General features: G+C 36.0%; 1 protein-coding gene across 1 annotated transcript in view; it reads left to right on the forward strand.

The window, feature by feature from the left end:
- The window catches only part of TRDN (triadin), a 236,943-nt gene that overhangs the window by 183,645 nt on the left and 33,387 nt on the right, over positions 1–19,911 (forward strand). The window contains 3 exon segments of the mRNA XM_042796218.1: positions 4,891–4,920; positions 17,808–17,834; positions 18,896–18,943. Coding sequence (XP_042652152.1) covers positions 4,891–4,920; positions 17,808–17,834; positions 18,896–18,943 — 105 coding nt within the window.

A 19,911-nucleotide genomic window follows, 5' to 3' on the forward strand; every position in this document is an offset into this window, starting at 1 on the left:
ACTCAAGAATGTAACCAGTCTCTTACCACCTCTACCCAGTGACTTTACAGGGGGCCTGATAATCCATATAGTGTGAATCCTGATAATCTGAAGCAGAGTTTGCAAACTTGTGTTGCTTTGATTCTGGACAGTGTGCTTGTGTATTCTCATTAAGGTGTTGCTGTTAATAAAGAGAAAAACACTGTAAACATCTGCGGGGGGAGGGGGTTATGTAGTGAATGTAATTTTTCTTAGTAGGTCTGACAGGTACATCTTACAAATTAAGGACAAAAGGGATAGTCAGGTTATTCAGGGGAGTTCAACCACATCTTTCTTGCCAATTAATACTAAAATGCATGAAGATAATTGAATAAGAAGTTATTTCTCCAAACCTGTTCATTAAAACCTGGACCAGAGGAGAAAAAAGGCAGGAAAGGTGTCTCCTGCTACTGAATGAGAATCATTCTAAACACAGATGCTCCAACCAATATAAAGGCTAAATTCTCCTCTCTGTTGCTCCTTATACTGGTTCTTTTAACTGTGGTTTCTTAACAGGATTAAAATTTCTCTTGACATGGATGAGAGAAATTCTGACCTCAAAAAACTGGAAGAGAGAGAGAAAATAGCTATTAGGAAGACCTGAGAGAGAAATATCACTTTATACAGTTCCTAAATATTTTAAAACAGTACCTTCTTCTCAAGCTATGAACAGATGGACAATTTATGGTGAGATGGGCAAAGACAGTATCAGCTTAGCAAATGCCAGCTGCTTTGCTGCAGCTGCCTACATGAGGTGGTTTTCACTTCAACATAACAGCATGCATATGAACAGTTATCACAGAGTACCTGACATTGAGTCTGCATTTGATCTTGTTTTACCATAACTTACATGCCTATAACCAAAATAAATGTAAGAACTTACTCAAAGCTTTCAACTTCAGCCAAATTAGTGACTGTCTGTCTCAAAGTGTGCCAGGGCAATATATAATATTTTAAATTACTCCAGGTTTATTCAGAGATTTTAAAATCAGTCAGAAAAGTGGTGAAATCATAATTACAATCAAAACAAAACCAACTATATGGAAAATCACATTACAGAGATCTAGCTTGCATGGTTTCTACAAAAGGAAATTATGTCTTAGCAATAAGTGTTTTGAACATCTTAATAAAATAATAAGCACTGGATTTATAGGATGGTTTAAGTAGGTCTTTGGAAAGTTCCAGTATAAGAATTGCTACAGAAACTAAATAGCTGCTGCCTAAGATGCACAGTATTGAAGAAAATAAATATCTGATTAGGAAGCAGAAAGCAATTGATGCATTTTCATCTTGCAGCCTGTTTACAGATTAATTGCTTATGATTCCATGTCCGGACTCATGTTATATTCCTTAATTAACACGAAAAGATAGAAATAGTAATGTAATGAAATTTTCAGATGACATAAAATTAGTTAAAGAATTCAGGATCAGAAGGGGCTGTGATACACTGAATTTACAAGGTGAATGGGAATCATGATGGCAAAGAAAATTTAGTGTCAATACATAGAATGTAATATATGCTGGAGGGAAAATATTAAAGAAGAATTTATCTCTAAATTAACTATGTGTATTCAGAAAAGGACCTAAGTATTACTGCAGACAAGTCAGTGAAGAACATTTTTCCATATGCAGATGCATTAGGAAAAAACACATATAGTGTTTTAAAGCCATTGCATAAATCAACGATGCATCTTGTCTGGAGTGTGTGTACAAAACTCTAACATGATAATGTGGCACTGGAGTGGGCTAGGAAAGAGCAACAGAAGTCTCATAGAAAGAGGAATCGGAAAGATTGAGATTAGCTTTGAGATTAATTAGTACGATCATGATAAGATTGAAAATCACAAATCTAAGTCAAGGGCTCTTCAAAAACACAACAGAGGAACTGGATATCTACATGGAAATGCAGTTTTCGTAGCCCAAATTTTCATAATTGATTATTGTAAATTTAGAAAGGCAGTTAAATTTCATGTGTCAGGATGGAAACCAATTGCTTGTTCTGAGAAAATAACAGGAGAATTTGTGGAAGAAATCATTCTTTGACAGTGTTCAGACTAAAATCTGTTCCTGGCTACTGCTGAGTCATAAATCTACATGGACTGGATTATTGTTGACTAGGAAACCGTGTTTTCAAGATTTTTGGAGTTTTCAAGACATTTTCAATATTTCAGAAATGTTTCCATTTGCTGAAAAGCTCAGAAAAAAAGTCCCTCAGATCTATCATTATCTATGGGATTAAAGGACTGCTGGTGATCTAGATTCAAGTTTCCTATAAAAGTTAAAAAACGATAGAACCACCCTAAATCTGATTTTTTTTTTCTCCATGAAAATACTACTATGACACACTTCTATGATGTTTCCACCACTCAAAATTTACTTTTATTTTCCCATCCCACTGAAAAAAATTTGAACAAGATGTGCCATGGTTCGTAAGGATTTTTTTCCCCATTCCCAAAACATAGAATATGATGGTGCTCACTTTCAGTTTCTGGAGTAATTGTCAATTTGGATTCATGATCCCTGAAAATAGGATGTATATACTTGATAAACATATTTTGTTTTGTATTATAACTATATTATAAGGAAATGTATGACTGGATTTGGATAGGTCTACGAAAGGAAGACTGGTTTAAGGCTGTTAATATATTCCTCTTTGAAGAGGTTTGTAAGTACAAATCCCTAATTAAAGAACTAGACAATACGTCTCATCAGTACCGTGCAAAAAAGTTGGCTTAAGAATTTGTTCTTTCTCCCAGTAATCAAGGTAAAAAAGAACACAGCCAAGAGCACCTCTCATATCTGAGCATCACATTTTCTAGATCATCATTCTACGTTGTTTCATGTCCTTCCCTGCCTAGCTATAATATATTGCTCACATTTGTTCTCATCATGTAATCTGGGTTTTTATCAGTTGTAGACCAAATTCCTTGGGTAATCTATCCATCTGTTTGTTACATTTCAGATATAAACACATTGCTTCAGCTTCTGAAAGAGCAATGTAAAGGATGATGTTTGTGCTCTTTTTCATTTATTCCTTGTTATTTTAAGTTTGAATAACAGGATTTGATCAGAGAAATGCTGTTGACAACAGTCAGAATTGAGGTCTCTCCGTCTCTTAAGAATTGTTGAGTGTTTACAGAACATTCCATCAGAAAAACTGTGACAAAGGTGAAAATTCAAACAGATGTCACAACGGGATGTAATAGCAAAATAACAGAAATTATCTAGCCATAAGTGCCGTGGCAGGCACGGGCAGACCTTGCTCTGCCTGTGCTCACCTTGGGACCAGAAGCATGGTGAGCCGCATTCCAAAAGCTGACAGAACAGAAGTCAGGAGGAGCCCAGAGGTGCATTACATGTCCTCTTATAAGCCTTCTTCTTCTTCCTCTTCTAAGCCTTATAACCCTTCTTCTACTGCTGGCCACATTCCTGAGGTATTGAAAGCATGTTTCATTCTTAGAATAAGTGGTAGAAAACTTGAAAATCCTTTGAAATCAGATTTTTTTCTGATGCAGGCCACTGATAGATAGCATTTTAATAATTTCCAATTTAACCTTTTCCTTTTTTATCTGTTTCATCCAAATGTAATAGTGAATGAAATGAAAGGACTTTCCATTTTAACACTGAAGAGGTAGAGTTCGGCACTCAACCCCAAAATGCAAACATCTGAGACTGTGCCTACTCCCTCCTTTGACCTCATGACCCTTGATTTCTGTCCTGCACCAGGGAACATTCTCCAACGGAAAGGCAGAGCTCTGCTTTTACATCCTTCCTTTCCAGTTCCAGTGCTGCATCAGGCCAGTTCATACTGGCAACCTGGTGCTAAGCACTGTTTTCTGGGGAGTAAGAACTCTGAATTTTAATTCCTCTATCTTCTTTTGTCTGCAAATGCTAGCCTAAGGCAGAGGCTTACTACCACCATTTTTAACAGTCATGTTTTAAAATAAAGTGACATCTATAACTACATTTTTCGAAGGTTCAGCCCTATAAATGTAGGCTGGGGAATGGGTAGTACATGGATTTCAAATGGACTTAGGTATGAACTTGGCTCAGTTCCATCAGTTTTGCAGCAATCATCTGTAAATGCAGGTAATTTTCCCATTTTAGAGGCCTCAGTCCTTTTAGTAAAATTTTGATATGTTTTCACAGTATCCATTGCAGATACATGCATTATTTTATTGTAATCCCAGGCTGAGCTTTTGGGGGACTTTTATTCTGTCTCCAGAGTTTGAATACTGGTCACACAGCACAGCTTGCTCTAGAGAACTGAGTCCAGGTTGTTTAAACTGGGTTTAAGGTTTAAAGCAGCAGTTTCCTTCCAGTCTCTTTTGAATCTTCCTTCCTATAAAACTCACGGTGTCATAATTGGAGGTGGGACGGCTGCATGATCAGATCTTGTAATTCCTCATGTTAGGCAGAGACTTAGACACCTGAACTTGACTTCAGGTGGTTTTTTACTTCTTATTTTATGTATTTTTTTACCACTACTAATTTTAGTAGCAAAAAATCACATATTTCCCTTAAACAGATGATGCTTCATAAATTTCCTTCAGACTCCCTTTACCCCTTCATGCTTTCCCATTCCAGATTATCCTCCTTCTTCGTTTGTGACTAATTGCGAGAATCTAGAAAACTGGAATTTTCTCTCATCAATAGCAGAGCTGGGTGTCTGTGAGGAAACACTTCAACTTTCTGATCATCAGTTTCTTCATCTGAGAAAGAAATCTATTTCTATTCCTATACTGCTTAATATATGTATAGTTTGATATATATACACAAAAGGCTCGCATATAGGTGTTTGAATTATTTTTATTGATATTACCTGTTATTAACTTCAGTTGTGAAAATACAGTATTTTTATTTCCATTACAGCTGCCGTGAAAAAGGAGGGGGAGAAGAAAGGTAAATCAATTATTTTCCCTTGACTGAAGTGTCTTTCAGGTTGTGACCACTGTGAGAAATGGTTCTTTCATTCAGTGATACAATTGCGGTGACATATACCACCTCGCGTGCTACCATCAGCTTGCTTTCTCTGCTCCTGCTGTGATAACAGAGTTGTCATTTCCAGTATTGTTAGTTCCTTTTCACCACAGGCCAACACAGCCCAGTATCAGACACATCATCATTCTGATTGGGAAGAAAATGAAAAGCTTTTGTTACCATGTTAGGATTTGTCAAAGAGAACAAAACTTGCAGTGCACCGTGCATGCTGACCTGGCTGTTTGTTCTTTGCAGAAGGCGCTTTCCTAGAGACATTTAATTTCTTCTTTTCAGATACGTGTGTAGCATGAATGTAAGCTTTGATGAAGTCATTCTTTGGTATTTTAACAGATTAGTAGAGAAATTTGACCTGAATGAGAGACTAAAACATTACTTAAAATATGTAAAGATTTATCAGAAGTTAAATATCTATTTATAGCGTTGTCTTTCAGAATAAGAATTGCTGAGTTGAAACATTTTTTTTGTAATTTGTCAATTTTATTTCAACTTCAAAAATAGTGAAATGTTAACACTGAAGTGATATTTTTCTTTAATATATTCAACTTTATCAATTATTTGGTTTATAAGGCATATTTTGCTCACTAACCCTGGAATATTTCCAGAACTTTTCCATAGATTTCAAAGGATTATTTGAGATTTAGTATTGAGTAAGTGAGAAAAAAATTGTCTCTTTATTTCTGAAGTTTACTGATGGGTGGGGTGGGGTAATTTTGGGGCAGGAGGAATGTCTTTTGTCATTTCAAAAAGCTTTGGAAATTCTGTGATTTACATAGTTGAACAGTGGAGCCAACCTTTGCTGTCTATACATGAAGACATTTTCAATCCTGTTAATTTATTATTATCCCTATAAAGAGTTGTTAACTGAACTGGAAAAAAAAGAATTATAGTCTCAACTGTTTTAACAGCTTATGAGTGAAATCTTGGCTTTGTTGATGTTAGTGGCAAAAGTCCCATTCACTCCACTGAAGCCAAAATTTTACCTCATGTGTTTAACAGAATAATAAAATTAATTTTGGTTATCAAAAACAGCCATGCTGAATAGGTATCAAGCAGGATATTTTGTCCAAAGATTAATTTGCAACAACTGAGGCATGAAAGGTGGCACACAGACATCAAAATGCCTGCTGTGTTCACAGTCTTGAATTTATCACATAAACTGTTACATCCTTAATGGAAAGAAAACAGTGAAGAAATTGCTAAGGGTGCTACTTCCGTATGCCTTACCACAGGTTATGGGTCCACTCATTTACAGAATAACTTCAAGGGAATTTGAAAAATCTACTGCTTGCCCTTGGTTCATTTTTCACAGGTTAGCATTCTTTTCCTCCTTAGCCATAATCTTTCCCCAAAAAAAATGATTAAAATATGCATTTTTAATGAACATTTTTTGAAGTTGGATCTTTTTTTCCATTTAATTTTCTTTTTTTTTTATATATCTTTTCTTCTAAAAAAATAGCTTTCTTAGATTTCTTAATTTGTTGAAAGGATTTTACCAACAAGTATAGGTAGGATACTTTCAAGCACCTGGCTCAGGGCAGGGTGTACTTAATCCTGCTGGTTACCACCAGTTTGCTTCACAGAAACTTGGAGGTGCAAACTGAAAGTCAGCTTTGGTCATTCTTGTGATATCATAATTTTATTTATTTTTGGACTAAATTTCCCTCTGGTTTTCTGAAATCATAACCAACATTGTCAGCAAGGAAGGTAGTGATTCTAGTAAAAAATATGCTAGTTCAATGAGATTTTCCAGTAACTGAGGAAAACTGGTTCAGTTACATTCCTGTCTTCAGTAGATGTGCATTAAACTGAACAACTAGAGAGAGGTGACAAGGCCTCTTCCAAAAAATGAACATGCTATGCTTTATCTTCCTCATCTACCTTCACACTGTCTGCAGGCCCCACATGGGAAATATTGTATGTCACTAGCTAACTCCTAATATGATCAGACATTATTTATTTATGATTATTGTGTTATCCTAAAAAACTGCTCCAGGCTGAACGTGTATTCCTCTGACTGGCAATAACAAGCATCCATGTTTGCTCGTTTTGCTTAAGGATACAGTAGTTTTTGTCCAGCAGCAAAAATAATAGAAGTAGCCAGGCAGTGCTCTAAATTGACTGGCTTATTATCCAAAATATATTATGGTAGTAGCTTTCACAGTTCAAATACCACTTTACCATTTCTCATGCGAATCATGAAGCACATAGGCACTGTACTGTATATGAAACTTTCTCCAATTAGCCTGTCTTATTCAAATACACACCCCTCATCTAGAAAAACAAGAATAATGTGCAATACAGTGACAAGCCATCATAAAAAGAGAAGAGAGGATGGAATGACACTTTCTATCGACAGTACATTCCATGCATAGCATAAATCAGACATGAAGCAGTTTAAAAGAAGAGATAGAAAAGAACAAAATTGAGATAGAGAAAGCTTACATATTTCACTGATTTCTCCAAATATGAGTGATGCTAACAGGAACCTTAAGGCCCAAATTATGCAAGAAATTTATGCATTAACCATTTTTATTTGAAAGGTTAGCTCTCTAAAACTTTGTGACCAAATTCCTAGAAAATGGTCAGCTTCAGCTTCCAGCATCATGTTATGCCTTCTTTCAACATGTGTGGGATAGAGGAGCTGTCATAGAAACGTGTAAAAAGTTGTCAGTTCCTAAAGGATAATAGGTAACAACCCTTTGCATGAGGAAGGCACTTCCTAAAATCCCCAAGAGCAAATCTGGATGCCAGTACACAAGTATTTTTAACCCTTGCTCATGATTCAAAGCACTGCAAGCAGGGATTCACGTGAATTACAACAGACCCACGTAGCAGTGATGTGAGATAAAGCCCACCAGCTTTAGGGCACCTCCAGAAAACAGTAAACAGAGCTGTAACACCAAAATGTTTCAGCATTTTTTCAGTTTTAAGTGCCCTTTTAAAATGTTTTCAATGTTTTTTAAAACCAAAACAGTATTGTATATTTCAAAAATATTTCATAAATTCAGGGAGTTCCAAAAATGCTTTGTGTGAAATGAAGCCAGATTAAAACCAATGTTTCACAGTTCTGAATAAAATGGAATTTCTCATTTCAGTTCATACCTCCCATAACTTACTGATTTCTGACTAAAGAGGGCATGAAGTGAGATGGGGATGTCAAGCAAGCAGCTTTAACAAGCTTCATACTTTCTCTCTCCAAGTCAGTCTCAGGAAAACTTGCCTGAAGATTTGTTACTTCTGTGATTCTAGTGAGCCCAAACAGAATTTAACCATCACATAATCCCTGTGGGTTATGCATCCACATGTCTACATGTAGAAAAATCCATCTTATTGTTTAATGTGAATCATGAACCTGAGTTGCCAGGAAGTTTGTTTCTCCAAGCTCCCTACAGCTAATGAACGAGAGAGAGACCTATCTTCCTTCTGAGAGCAAGAGTGCATCTAATTTAGGGTACTTGTCTTCTAGGTGTCTCATAACCTATATGGACTGCCTACAGTTAGATTTTCTGAATACTTGTAAGCTAGTGAGATACAAAAGCTAGTTGTCTCTTGATAACATGACTCCCATTCTGATTTTCAACATTATCGTTATGTCAGCTTGCTCTTCAATTCATTTAATATTTTTTAGAAAGCCAAAAAACACATTCATCTGACAAGATTCAACAGTAATAAGTTGACAGGAGAGTATGCAGGATTGCATTTTGACCTTTTCCTAATAAATGCATCATGGTATACAGATAGTTTGAGTGCAGCTAATATAGAACAAAATGCAGAAAATGGTCAAGGCATGCACATTCCAGCTCCAAGCTAGATATTTTTGCCAATCCAGTAAAGGAAAATTTCTTTCAATTACTCCTGGCAATGGTACCCCACCCATCACTTGGAAACTGCTGCTCTACATATCAAGTGTGGTATAAACCAGGCAAGATAGAGCAGTGTTCATTTTCAGTATGTATAAAAACCAAGATGCTTTCCAAACTGAAGAAGAACTAGGTAGTAGTGCATTTCAGAATGGCCTCACTTTGGAGTTGACCAGAAAAACTAGAAGGCAGCTTTCTTATTCATAAAGCAAATTGTCACAGCGTCATGGGATTTCTGTTCAGCTGCAAATGCCACTGGTGCAGCATGAACCACACCTTCATCATGTAGTTTTCTAAGATGCCTCAAAGGATAGAAAGTGGACTACCTAATTTTATAACTGTGAAGTATATTACACAGCCCCCCTAACAGCCCCTAGACAGAGGCGGCGGCAGTGTGTGTGGGGGGAGGAGTGGGGAAGTAGAAATACTTTTACAAACATTTGCTTAAAGTAATGTCAAAAATTCAGCATTATATATGACAAAATAACACAACCAGTAACATGCTACTATGCTGTTTAAACTAGCAGTGCTATTTAGTCTGTAGTTGAAGGCAGGCTTCTCTCTCAAGAGTTAGCAGCATTGAATTAGCCACAGGGTGGAGCCTAAAGGATCTTTGAGGCGGTAGTTACCATTGCATTCCTCAATCAGATTAACTAAATAACGCGATTTTACTGAAGAACATTCTATGGGAGTCTTAAACTGCAGACAAGGTATTCTTCAGTGTAAATCCACTCCTGTCTAAGGACATTTTTCATTGAATAGATGATTGGCCGTGCATTGGTGAGCTTTGACTTTCCATGCTGAAGCAACAAAACCACGGCATTTACGAGCAATATGGATGAATGGAGGATTTGCATGAAATATGGAAAATGCTTTGAAAAGTCTGCATCAGCTGAAATTTCTTGTCCTCTGTTTACCTTGTCTCAGCTAACTTGGGGGGGTGTAAATAATTTATGTCCATTTTTCAGGGTTATATGAGACTTAATGATCTGTACAACCTCTGTTAAGTGATGACCAGATCTTGAGGGACCAGGCTCATGCACTTTCCATGTTGCAGATATTTCAGTAAGGATAAGACATGACCAGAAAACACCCTCCAAAGTACCCACTCAGTATAAATAGGAAGTAGGTAGAGGAATGATGAGTGAAGAAGGCTCAAGACTTTTTACTGAATTCATACATTTAAGAACTTTAGATCCTCAGATGAGTTTAATCATTAAGAAACTTTAATTCATACAAATTTAGATGTCTGAAGTTAGTCGTCTACATTGACGCTATTCACCATAGTCTCACTTTAGAATTAATGGAAAGAAATAAGTATCTGCAGAGAATGTTTCATCTGTCTCATATATCTGTCATAATTCAGTATATTTATCTGTCAGAATGAAAAGACTTGCTCCCTGGAGATACCTATATTTCTGATGTGACTATAGCAAGGAACATAGTTTAGATTTAGTAATAAAATAGAAAATTAACCACAGTGAACATCAGGATAATTTGTTGTTAATTATTTTAACAGTCCTCCCTCTTTTAAGAATGTGACATCGAAAGAGAAGAAAGGTGAGAAAAAGGATCAAGTCATTTATAGATCTTAATAGCTGACTGAATATCCACTCTCACTGTACTTAGATGGCGGGGCTAATGCAAATGTTTATACAAACTCCATGTTTAGCTCCCTAGCAACTCATTTTTCAGTGTACTCATACTTAAGACATGTAAAACTATGATGCTAACTTGCATCAATGTTTTTTGAAAAATACCCACAATTTTATTCTCAAGATTTAATCTAAACCTTGTCATTGACCACACCTTTGTAATCCATTCAAGGTAAAATTAAGATCACACTTTTTTGTATGTTTTATGTAACAACAAACCTGCAAAACAAGTTCTGGTGCAGCATTTCAATTGCAGTTATGATTACAACTTGTGTTAATCATTCTTACTTGCCTTAAAGTACAACGGTAATTTATTCAGCCTCTGCTACCAATAAATGGAGACAGCTAAACTAGTATTTTAATGATTATGAAACAGCTGTGATTTCTGAAGAAAGAGTGATCTGAGTAATTGGTGGCCTACGTCGTTGCTATAAGTTAGGTGTAATACATGTATATCGGCATCATGTCAGCAGCACTCACCTGTCAATCAGCATAATATGCCTAAACACCTGGATATCCATATAACACATGGTTAATTGGCTAAAAATTTCCCCATGGGAAAAGCTGTTACTTTATTACTCTGTGCTAGGATGTCTGCAAACGGATGCTCAGAGGGATTCTATTCAGATGCAATTCCAGAATTAACAGTTCTTCTAGTGGCAATCTACATTTCCTTTTTTTATCTATGCAGACATCATTTTCAGAAATGGGGTCTTACAAAGTTGTAGTTACAACAAAACCAGTGACCAGCAACATTTCATGAGGAACAAAGATGGCTCAGGATGTTCTGCCTCTAGAAGTTAATCATTAGCCCTTTGCTTTAATCACCATATTAATTTTGATAGCACACTGGGAAAAGTCCATCTTTTCAAAAGCTAGTTATCTTTTATTGTTGTCCACTCCTTATATCAACTAATCTCTCCTCCAAAATTGTTCTTTTCTAGATTTTTACAAGGTCATATTATTCTTGTCTTAATGACAATAATTTTACATTTATTTAATAACATATGTAAATACATATTCAGCCATGATTATACTTTTACAAATCCAGTCATAGGTAAGACGGAGATCAACAAAAAAGTTCATATTCAAAATAAATGCATGGAATCTGGACCCAAGGGGTTAGTTTGACACCTTTCACAAATAACAGGTTTCATAAAATAGACTGAAGATTCAAATATTAATGAATATTTACATCTGCAAGAGGTGCTCCTTTTGGCTCCAATTGTTTATATAAAATGGTGAACAGCACTACTTTTACATAAGCTAAAGTCAATATTCAGGAAAAAATTCATCACTCTAACATCCTACATACCTCAGTCTGCCCAATTTCACTCAGTTATCCTTTCTGAGTCAATAATTTGTGTTGCAATAAAGCATGGCCTGAGATTGGCTATGTTTTGCCTTAGATATATGCAAATGTAAAACTGATATTACTAAGAGTGAAAGCTTGTTAAGCATATTGTCCCTCATCTGTATGTTCCCATCCCACAATTTCAGGGAAGAGCACATGAAAACGTCTGAAGCTGAGGATGATATTGAGAGGAAGCTCTTCAGGCCTTTCGCCACATGTGCCTAAAGATGAAATACATTAACGCAGCACATGTACCTCATCTACATTTGACTGAAATTTTATTCTTTCCAGCTCCGTCAATGGAAGATGTGTCCTCCTGGGATTTTAAGACTTATAGTACTTAAAGACATTAGCTTTCAGTGCTATCATACAAGATTGCTGTTTCAACAAGGCTTACATTTCCCAGTGCATTTCTATTGTTTAACTGACAAACTGGGAAACAGAGAAAGACTGGGATCATTACTGATGCTCCCTACAGGCATGCATCTCAGATTGAAGTTGAAGCAATTCCTCTCATTAAAAATCATTTAAAACTCTTGGAAATGTCTGTACTTCTTTGCTACTTCTCCTATATTTACACCATGCTAAAGTTTCTCCCTTCCATCCTCTTTCTAAACTACATTTTTTTTTTCCCCAGTTATATAAAGTGCTCTTGAATTGCCAGTTAAAAATAAATCTTAAAAAACAAGTTGTTCTAGGCAACAAAAACAAAATCGCCCAAAATCAAGAGTCAGCACATTCTTCACTATGCAACCCCAAGGTATAAGGCAAACCAAACTGCAAGGACACAAACCTGCTAACTGTATGAAGGCAGATATCTTGGACCAGGCTGCTCTGGTAATGGAAATAAGGCAGAAGGAACTGTGAGAGCAGCCTGACAGCTTTTTGGTAGAAAGTAGCGATAGAAAGATCAGTCTGTTGCAAGTGAATATACTACAGGTTCTCGTATCAGTGGTTAATTATTAATTATAATGGCAAACAATGGCATTTTAGGAGGGTTTACCTGAACCATTTACCCTGTTGTCATCATTACTCACAAGAGTCCTGATGAAACAATGATCCAAGGAAGTCTGTGGTGTTGCACAGACCCAGACAAACACTCCCTGCTAATGAGTGAGAGCACTAGCTGAAAGCTCAAGTTCTCTGTTTCCCTGCAAACCTTCCACATACCCTTATATAAATCAATTTCAGTATTTCAAAGCTGTCATGTTAATGTGGGATAATGCTTCTTTAATGTGTAGAAACCTGGACAAATATCCTGGAAAATTATAGGTTTAAAGTAAACCCGAAATGTAAAATGAACGCTGTAGGGAATCAAGAGATCCGGTAAGGACATGGCTGGAACAGCATGTACTTTAATATAATCATACACCAACTTCCTCTATTTATGCCACCACCACACTCTTGCTTTCTTTAACCCATCCATAGGGTAGCTATTGGCCATACACTGTCAAGGCAATTTTCTAACATAGAGCAGGGGTCAGGATGAGGACAAGCCATTCTCTTTATAGGAAGCTTGTTGCAGCTAATCTGTGAGAAGACATTTTTTTAGACATATGCTTAGAAGGCTGTTTTTTCTGTACAGTCAGTCTGCCAGCAGCTCAGCCAGCCAGCAGGACTTGAGTAGGACACAGTCAGATATGAGGGATTGGGTCTGCTGATCTAGAAAACTTGTGGGAATATTTGATTTCTCATTTGAATGACAAAATAAAGACAATAACTTCACAAAGGTGGAGAGCTGCTCTTGAACAGAGTGATAAATCCCAATAACCCTTTAATAACCCTTTTTTTTTTTTTTTTTTTTTCCAAAGTCATTATCATCTGAGACATTCTGAACTGGTCTAATGTAAGGAATACGTTTTATTCTGGCTGACTTTTTGATAGCATAGTTGCTCCCCAGTCTGAAAAACCTTTCACTGACTAGACCAAAACTGTTTTATTCAACCTTAAATCAAAAGCGCATTGATGATTAAACACAATAATGTGGCATCTTTAACCCTTGCAAGACTACAGTATTCCTACTGAATTTTAAAAGAGGAATGTCCATTAGTTTATCTAAGGGCCAAATTGAATATCTAGAGTTCACTTTCAGGGGGAATGAACTTCTTTAGCTTGAATAAGGAAATCAAAGATCTATCCTCTGTCATGATGTATAAACTAGAAGGTTAAGGTACAGATCTGGAGAATTCCATTAAAAGACTCCTGCTGATCTTAATTCTTCTTTTGGCCTGTAATGTTGTTACAGATTAACATCATGGGTGTGTTTGTCTAATGCCCAGTCCAAATCCTGTTAAAGACTCTTTGTGTTCACTTTAATGAGAGATGAACCAGGCTCTTAGCCTAATGGAAAGTAACGTTCTTATTTATAATACACATGTAGCTACCCAATTAGAAATCATTTTCTCAGCTACAGCATGTGTTATTATTTTGTTATTCTTCAATAAAACAAATAGTTCTGGCATCGCTTTCATTTCCTGCATGACATATTCTTTCCTTACAGAGTGTGCACACTCACAAATATATTTGTTGTCTGAACAGCAAATGACTGTTTTCCAGATGGAAAATAGACATGTTATAATCCAAAAGCACGTTCTGCTTTTAGCCTCACCAATTTATGGTTCAATAAAACAGAGAATTTCTTTTCTGAACCCATATCAGAAGCTAATTTACAAAAATATGCCGTATATAATTAATACCCTTCTGACATTCAGAATAGCAGGCAAGAGTCAAAGAACATTTGAAGTGAATGTGAAAAAACATCAAGATAACTACCAAGACTGGTTATCAAGTTTAATTTAGAATGACACAAAAGAAATTTCAAAAACATTTTTGCTGAGGGTAGAACCAGATATTTTCTTTGATACAATTCAGATCTTATGTAGCTTCAAAAATTTCACCAAAGAGCCATCTGTTTTCATTAGATCCAAATCTGACCCTTTTCCTACTCTAATATAACTTAAATGTTAAACAAATAAAATATTTACTCAGGACTGAATTTTCTAACATTGTGAACAGCAAGCAGGTATTTACCCAACAGGTAGCCCTGTTAATAACAGCAGAACAACAAGTGACACCAAGAGTTCACCTAACCCAACACCAATGACCAAACCAGCAAAGGCCTAGGGAAGAGTACAGGAATAGAACAACCACACAGAGATCACCTTGCGAACTCCCACAATCTCAGCTCAGGAACTTCCTAAGCCAGAAACCGTATCTTCATGTTTAAGAGCAATTGGTAGATTTTTTTTCTTTCCCAGTCACTTTCTGAAATCTTTAAAATTTTCAACATTCATACATTTTGCAGCATGGAGTTTCATAATTTATCTAGTCACTGTATAAGGAAATATTATTTAAACAAGATACTACATGAAATGAGTGAGAGCAGCAGAATATAACCTTTCATTTCTCATCCCTTACCTTAAATACCATATAATATATCATTAAATATTCTAGAAAGTCTGGGTAGGTCATTAACATTTAGGTTTTATCTTCCTGTTTTCACTAACTAGACTACAAATCAGGGTATCTGTGATATAGACAATCATAATACTGGAAAAATTAAACTAAGGGTCTTGGGATTTAATTTTTCAGCTTTATGCTTACTGTATAAGTCATTTGAATTGCATCTTTGATGAAATAGTGTGATAAAAAAGAAAGAGAAGATTAATATTTGATGGACTGAAATCGGAGTTAACACGTATCAAAACATAAACATTTTTCTTTATGGCCTAAAGACCATTTCAAATTTTCACTTAGGGTTTTTTCCCAGCAAAATATAAATATGTTTCAGAATAACCAATACATCCTGTAAAAACTTTTAATTTTAGAAGATTTTTGTTATTCCATCAACATATGTAGAGGAAATATCTCTGAGATTTACACTAGAAGAAAAAAGAAGGCTAAGTTAGGTGAAGCTCTGATAGCAATAATCTTAGTGTTCAAGCTGTGGCTGAATACTGGTGCTATACGAGATTGTCTAACTAATACCTCCACAGAAAATATGAACAAGGGCAACACAGTTACCTTCCTAAACTTGAGGGACCAGACTTTGGCTGAGTTCCTATTGCTTTAAACATTCTCTGTGACTCATATTCACAAACAGAAAAGGGGTAATAACTGCACGGGCTTCACTAGAAACTTAAGGTGTAATGGTTTTGTTTTGGCTTTAGTGTTTTAAAACAAATTACAAATCTGTGATAAGGATGTTATAACAAAAGCTTGTTTGTGATCAGTAAGAGTCTTTAAATTAATACTGTTCATATGTGGCCTATCTCTGATCATTACCGGAGGTCACTGAAAGTGTCATGTGGCACAATATTCTATCATAGCTATGTAAGTCATTATACCAGCCCATGAAGTTCATATTTTTTTTAATATTTGCCATTAATTTCCTTTTGCAAATTGAAATTCATAGCTAGGTGAGTATATCTCACTATGTCTTTTCTCATAATACAAAATTAATTTCCTCTACAAATTTCAGATATATTTTGGACAAATTTTATAGAATTTACCTAAAATTATGATGTTTAGGGAACAATTTTTTGTGGGTTTTGGGGTGTTCATGAAAAACAATTGAGCCTAAATTTACAAGAACTTTTTTTTATGCACACAAAGAGAACAAATGTAGCTTTGTCATGGGATCCCTGTTTTTCTGTTGTTTGTTATTTATAATTCCTCCCTTAGGAACAAGAATAGACACTTAATTTGTATCTTTATTCTCTATTACCCCCCCAAAAAAATTCCATTATTTTTGTTTTTTTCTCTGCACACCGTCTCTAGTTGCTGTTTCCTTAAATGTACAACAACTTGGATTAAATAATAATATAAAATGAGAGCGTTTTTATACTACAGGGAAAACAAGCAAAACAAAAACTCATTTTCACAGCAGTTACTTTTTGCACCGAGCGGGAGCTCGGGAGCTCAGTGAATCACAACCTGGGAGCTCACAGCAGCAGAGTTATTGCTTGTGTTGCTGGGCCTGCAAAGGCAGCTCATCCCCTGCACTGCTGCAGCTGTCTGTGGGATTATGCTCTTTCAAACACAGGGACTGCTACGTGCAGGTGGTAGAGACTTTATTCTCTTAAAAACAACAGCTGTATTGGAAAAGTCAAGAGGAAAAACCCAGCTGGTAGGTTAGGTCTTGGCATTTCACTTCCTTCTGTAGAACCAGTAATGACATTGGGTACAGCTCCCTGAGCTTTTGCTTTATCTGATACATGTTCTCTAAAGGTCCGTGGAAACTATTAGCTCAATTTTCAGTTTTATCTCATCTGGTTTTTTTTCTGGAAAAAAACAGAAAATAAAAAGGCACAAAGTTTAGGAGCTGTGGCACTGAAATGATGAGTCCTTTTGTTTAGATGTGCCCTAATTATGTTAATTACATCTTTCTGCTCCTTGAAATATCACTGGAACTATCTGAAATTCATTGACATCAGTAGGGCAGGTGCGATCGTCATGGACTTTTACATTTAGACTGCCCCAGGTGTCATCTCCTCACTCAAATCATTTGTCTGGTTTTGTCCTCTATTGGACACATTGTGGTCTGAACTTGTCCTACCTCTTAATGGACACTGAACAATGCAACTCACTTAGCAAGATAGTTGCCTTAGGTTTGATATATATGGTCATCATTTAGTGAGGGCAACTCAGCCCACTGAGGAGGCTCAGAGCCTTCCAGCAGTATTTGTATCAAACATTAGCTATATGAGAATTTTAGGTTGCCTATGTTCTTTAACTAAGTGTCCCAGTTAGGTGTCTGGGGTGGGTAGTGTAGGACAGACAATGGTAACTGTTGCACATTTTAATATAAATTTCACTGAATGTTTATTTTATGTGTCTACAAATGTCATGAATAAATGTATTAAATCCTGCATTACAGTCACAAAAATATTAAACTACACCTTTTCTGTTTACTTCTAGCTACCTCAGAGAAATCTCATGAACACAGTAAGTATCGAGTTGATAAAGAATGATGTTACTTCAGCTTTTATGAGGAAGGTTCATGTCGCCAAAGTTTTAGCAGTTTAAGATAGGATTCATCAACACAAGCTCACAGGAAATTTTGGCGTATGAAACTGGTTTTCAATTACTCTCTCTGTAATTCAAGACCAGGTGTCTTTCGCAGGTTCCAGTTTGCATGAAAACCATTTTCCAGTTCAGGCTGAGATAAGATCCGCCTGTGCCCTCTGCCTCCATGGCAGCTTTGCATTGGAAAAAATTCATGGGGCCACAGACGAGGAAGGATCTGTGCAATTCTCTGGCTAGGGCTCTGATCCAAGCAATAGAGAGATTTATCTCTTGGTATGCTGCAACCCTCACCTGCTACACAATGTAGACATAGCTGCTATAAATCAGTATGAAACATATATTTAACATTCCTCCAAAATGCCATAGCTTTCTTTTTTTCTGTCTCATAATGGTGGGGGTTGGATATCATGCTGTTTTTAAATAGCACAAAAATGCATACAGCTTATATTTTAATACAGCATAATATTTACTATTGTTACTGCTTCACAAGATATCTATGGGATCCAGGATAACAGAGAAATATGGAAATCTGTTTTTTCTTTATGCAATATACTGAACTTTTATGTGCCATTCTATATGAGACAAACCCACTTCTGTTGTAATAAAACATTTTCATGATTTCTATATTAAACATCAAGGAGGAATTGTCTACATAGAAGATAGGTGATAGCAATCAAAATTAGTAGCAGAAGCATTTCACAATTTTAGAAATTCTATGATATTTCTAAAAAAACAGAGAATAAAATTTTGTGATTTCTTAAACCAGGTTAAAAAGTAAAAAATTTTGTTTGATGTTATTTATAATTTTAGGGAAAAAATAATTAAATACCTTTTCTCAAGAAAGATATTTATCAAAAAATTCTTCTCAAGTCTAGTGTGAATAATACAAAGTCATATTTTGAAATCATAATAAGAATCTTTTATTTTTAAAATCTTCTAAAAATTAAAAAGCCTTCTAATGTAAGGGGTTTTATTTGCAGAGCATGAGCACGTTAAACATGAAAAAGCTATCTCTCAGACTAAGCCAGGTAGGTTTGGTAATTTAATTTCCAGTTACTCCAGGCTTCACTCAATAAGGATATATGTAGTTTGCAAAACTTGGAGACTTCCCTGAGCTAAGCACTGATTTTTTGCTTTGTGTCATTGGCTTTTTCAGAGCTTGGGAGAGGAACAAAAATGAGGGTGAAATTTAAATAAAAGGATTCAGCTTTCACAGTTTTTCATAGTATCTGTGACTCTCTCTCACTGGTGCAGTATGGTTTATAAAGCATTAACAAAACCCATTTTCCAGAGTTTGGGGAAGGAGTTGACTATTGCCCTTCAGTACATCGGAATAATACTGGGAATTACCCCCGTAATCAGGCTTTTCAGTAAACCAGTTACATGAAGTGGGTAGGGTCTCCAAAAAGGATGAATTACAGTTTCACTAGATGTATTATAACCCAAAGAGAGGCAGCCTCCAGTTTCTGAATCTCAGAAGAACAGGAGCTGAAAAATTTTAAAAAATAATAAAAACAAAAAGTGAAAACCTGGGCTGACTATGCACTCAGGTAAACTGTAAATAACAACCAGAGACAACTGGCTGCAGGACAGGGGTCTCCCTTTTGAATGAGGGCTTAGTGCCTCATCATGTTTTTGGAGGAGGAAGGCACTCAGGAGTCCACAGCTGGGTCTGGTGCAAAGAAAGAAAACTAAGATAATCTCATAGAAAACTCAACTATTGGTGCTCTGTTTACATCACTCCTGAGTGGTTTTACCAGATGCAGTGAGCACTGAAAAAAAGTATCAGGGTCCCACCAACCTTTTCTGATAGCACTGTTCTTTGAACTTCACATAAAATAGAAGTGGTCATGAATAAGTGATTGGATAAACCATGTAAAACCTTATGTGTTCAATGATAAACAGGCAGCCTTTTTTTATTATTATTATGGGGTTTATTCTGATTTTTTTTTAAAAGCAAGAATTTTCTTCTATGCGTTTACTATTTTTCTCATTT

The sequence above is a fragment of the Tyto alba genome, unplaced genomic scaffold (genome assembly GCF_018691265.1).
Source record: "Tyto alba isolate M040663 unplaced genomic scaffold, T.alba_DEE_v4.0 Super-Scaffold_22, whole genome shotgun sequence".
Lineage (NCBI taxonomy): Eukaryota > Metazoa > Chordata > Aves > Strigiformes > Tytonidae > Tyto > Tyto alba.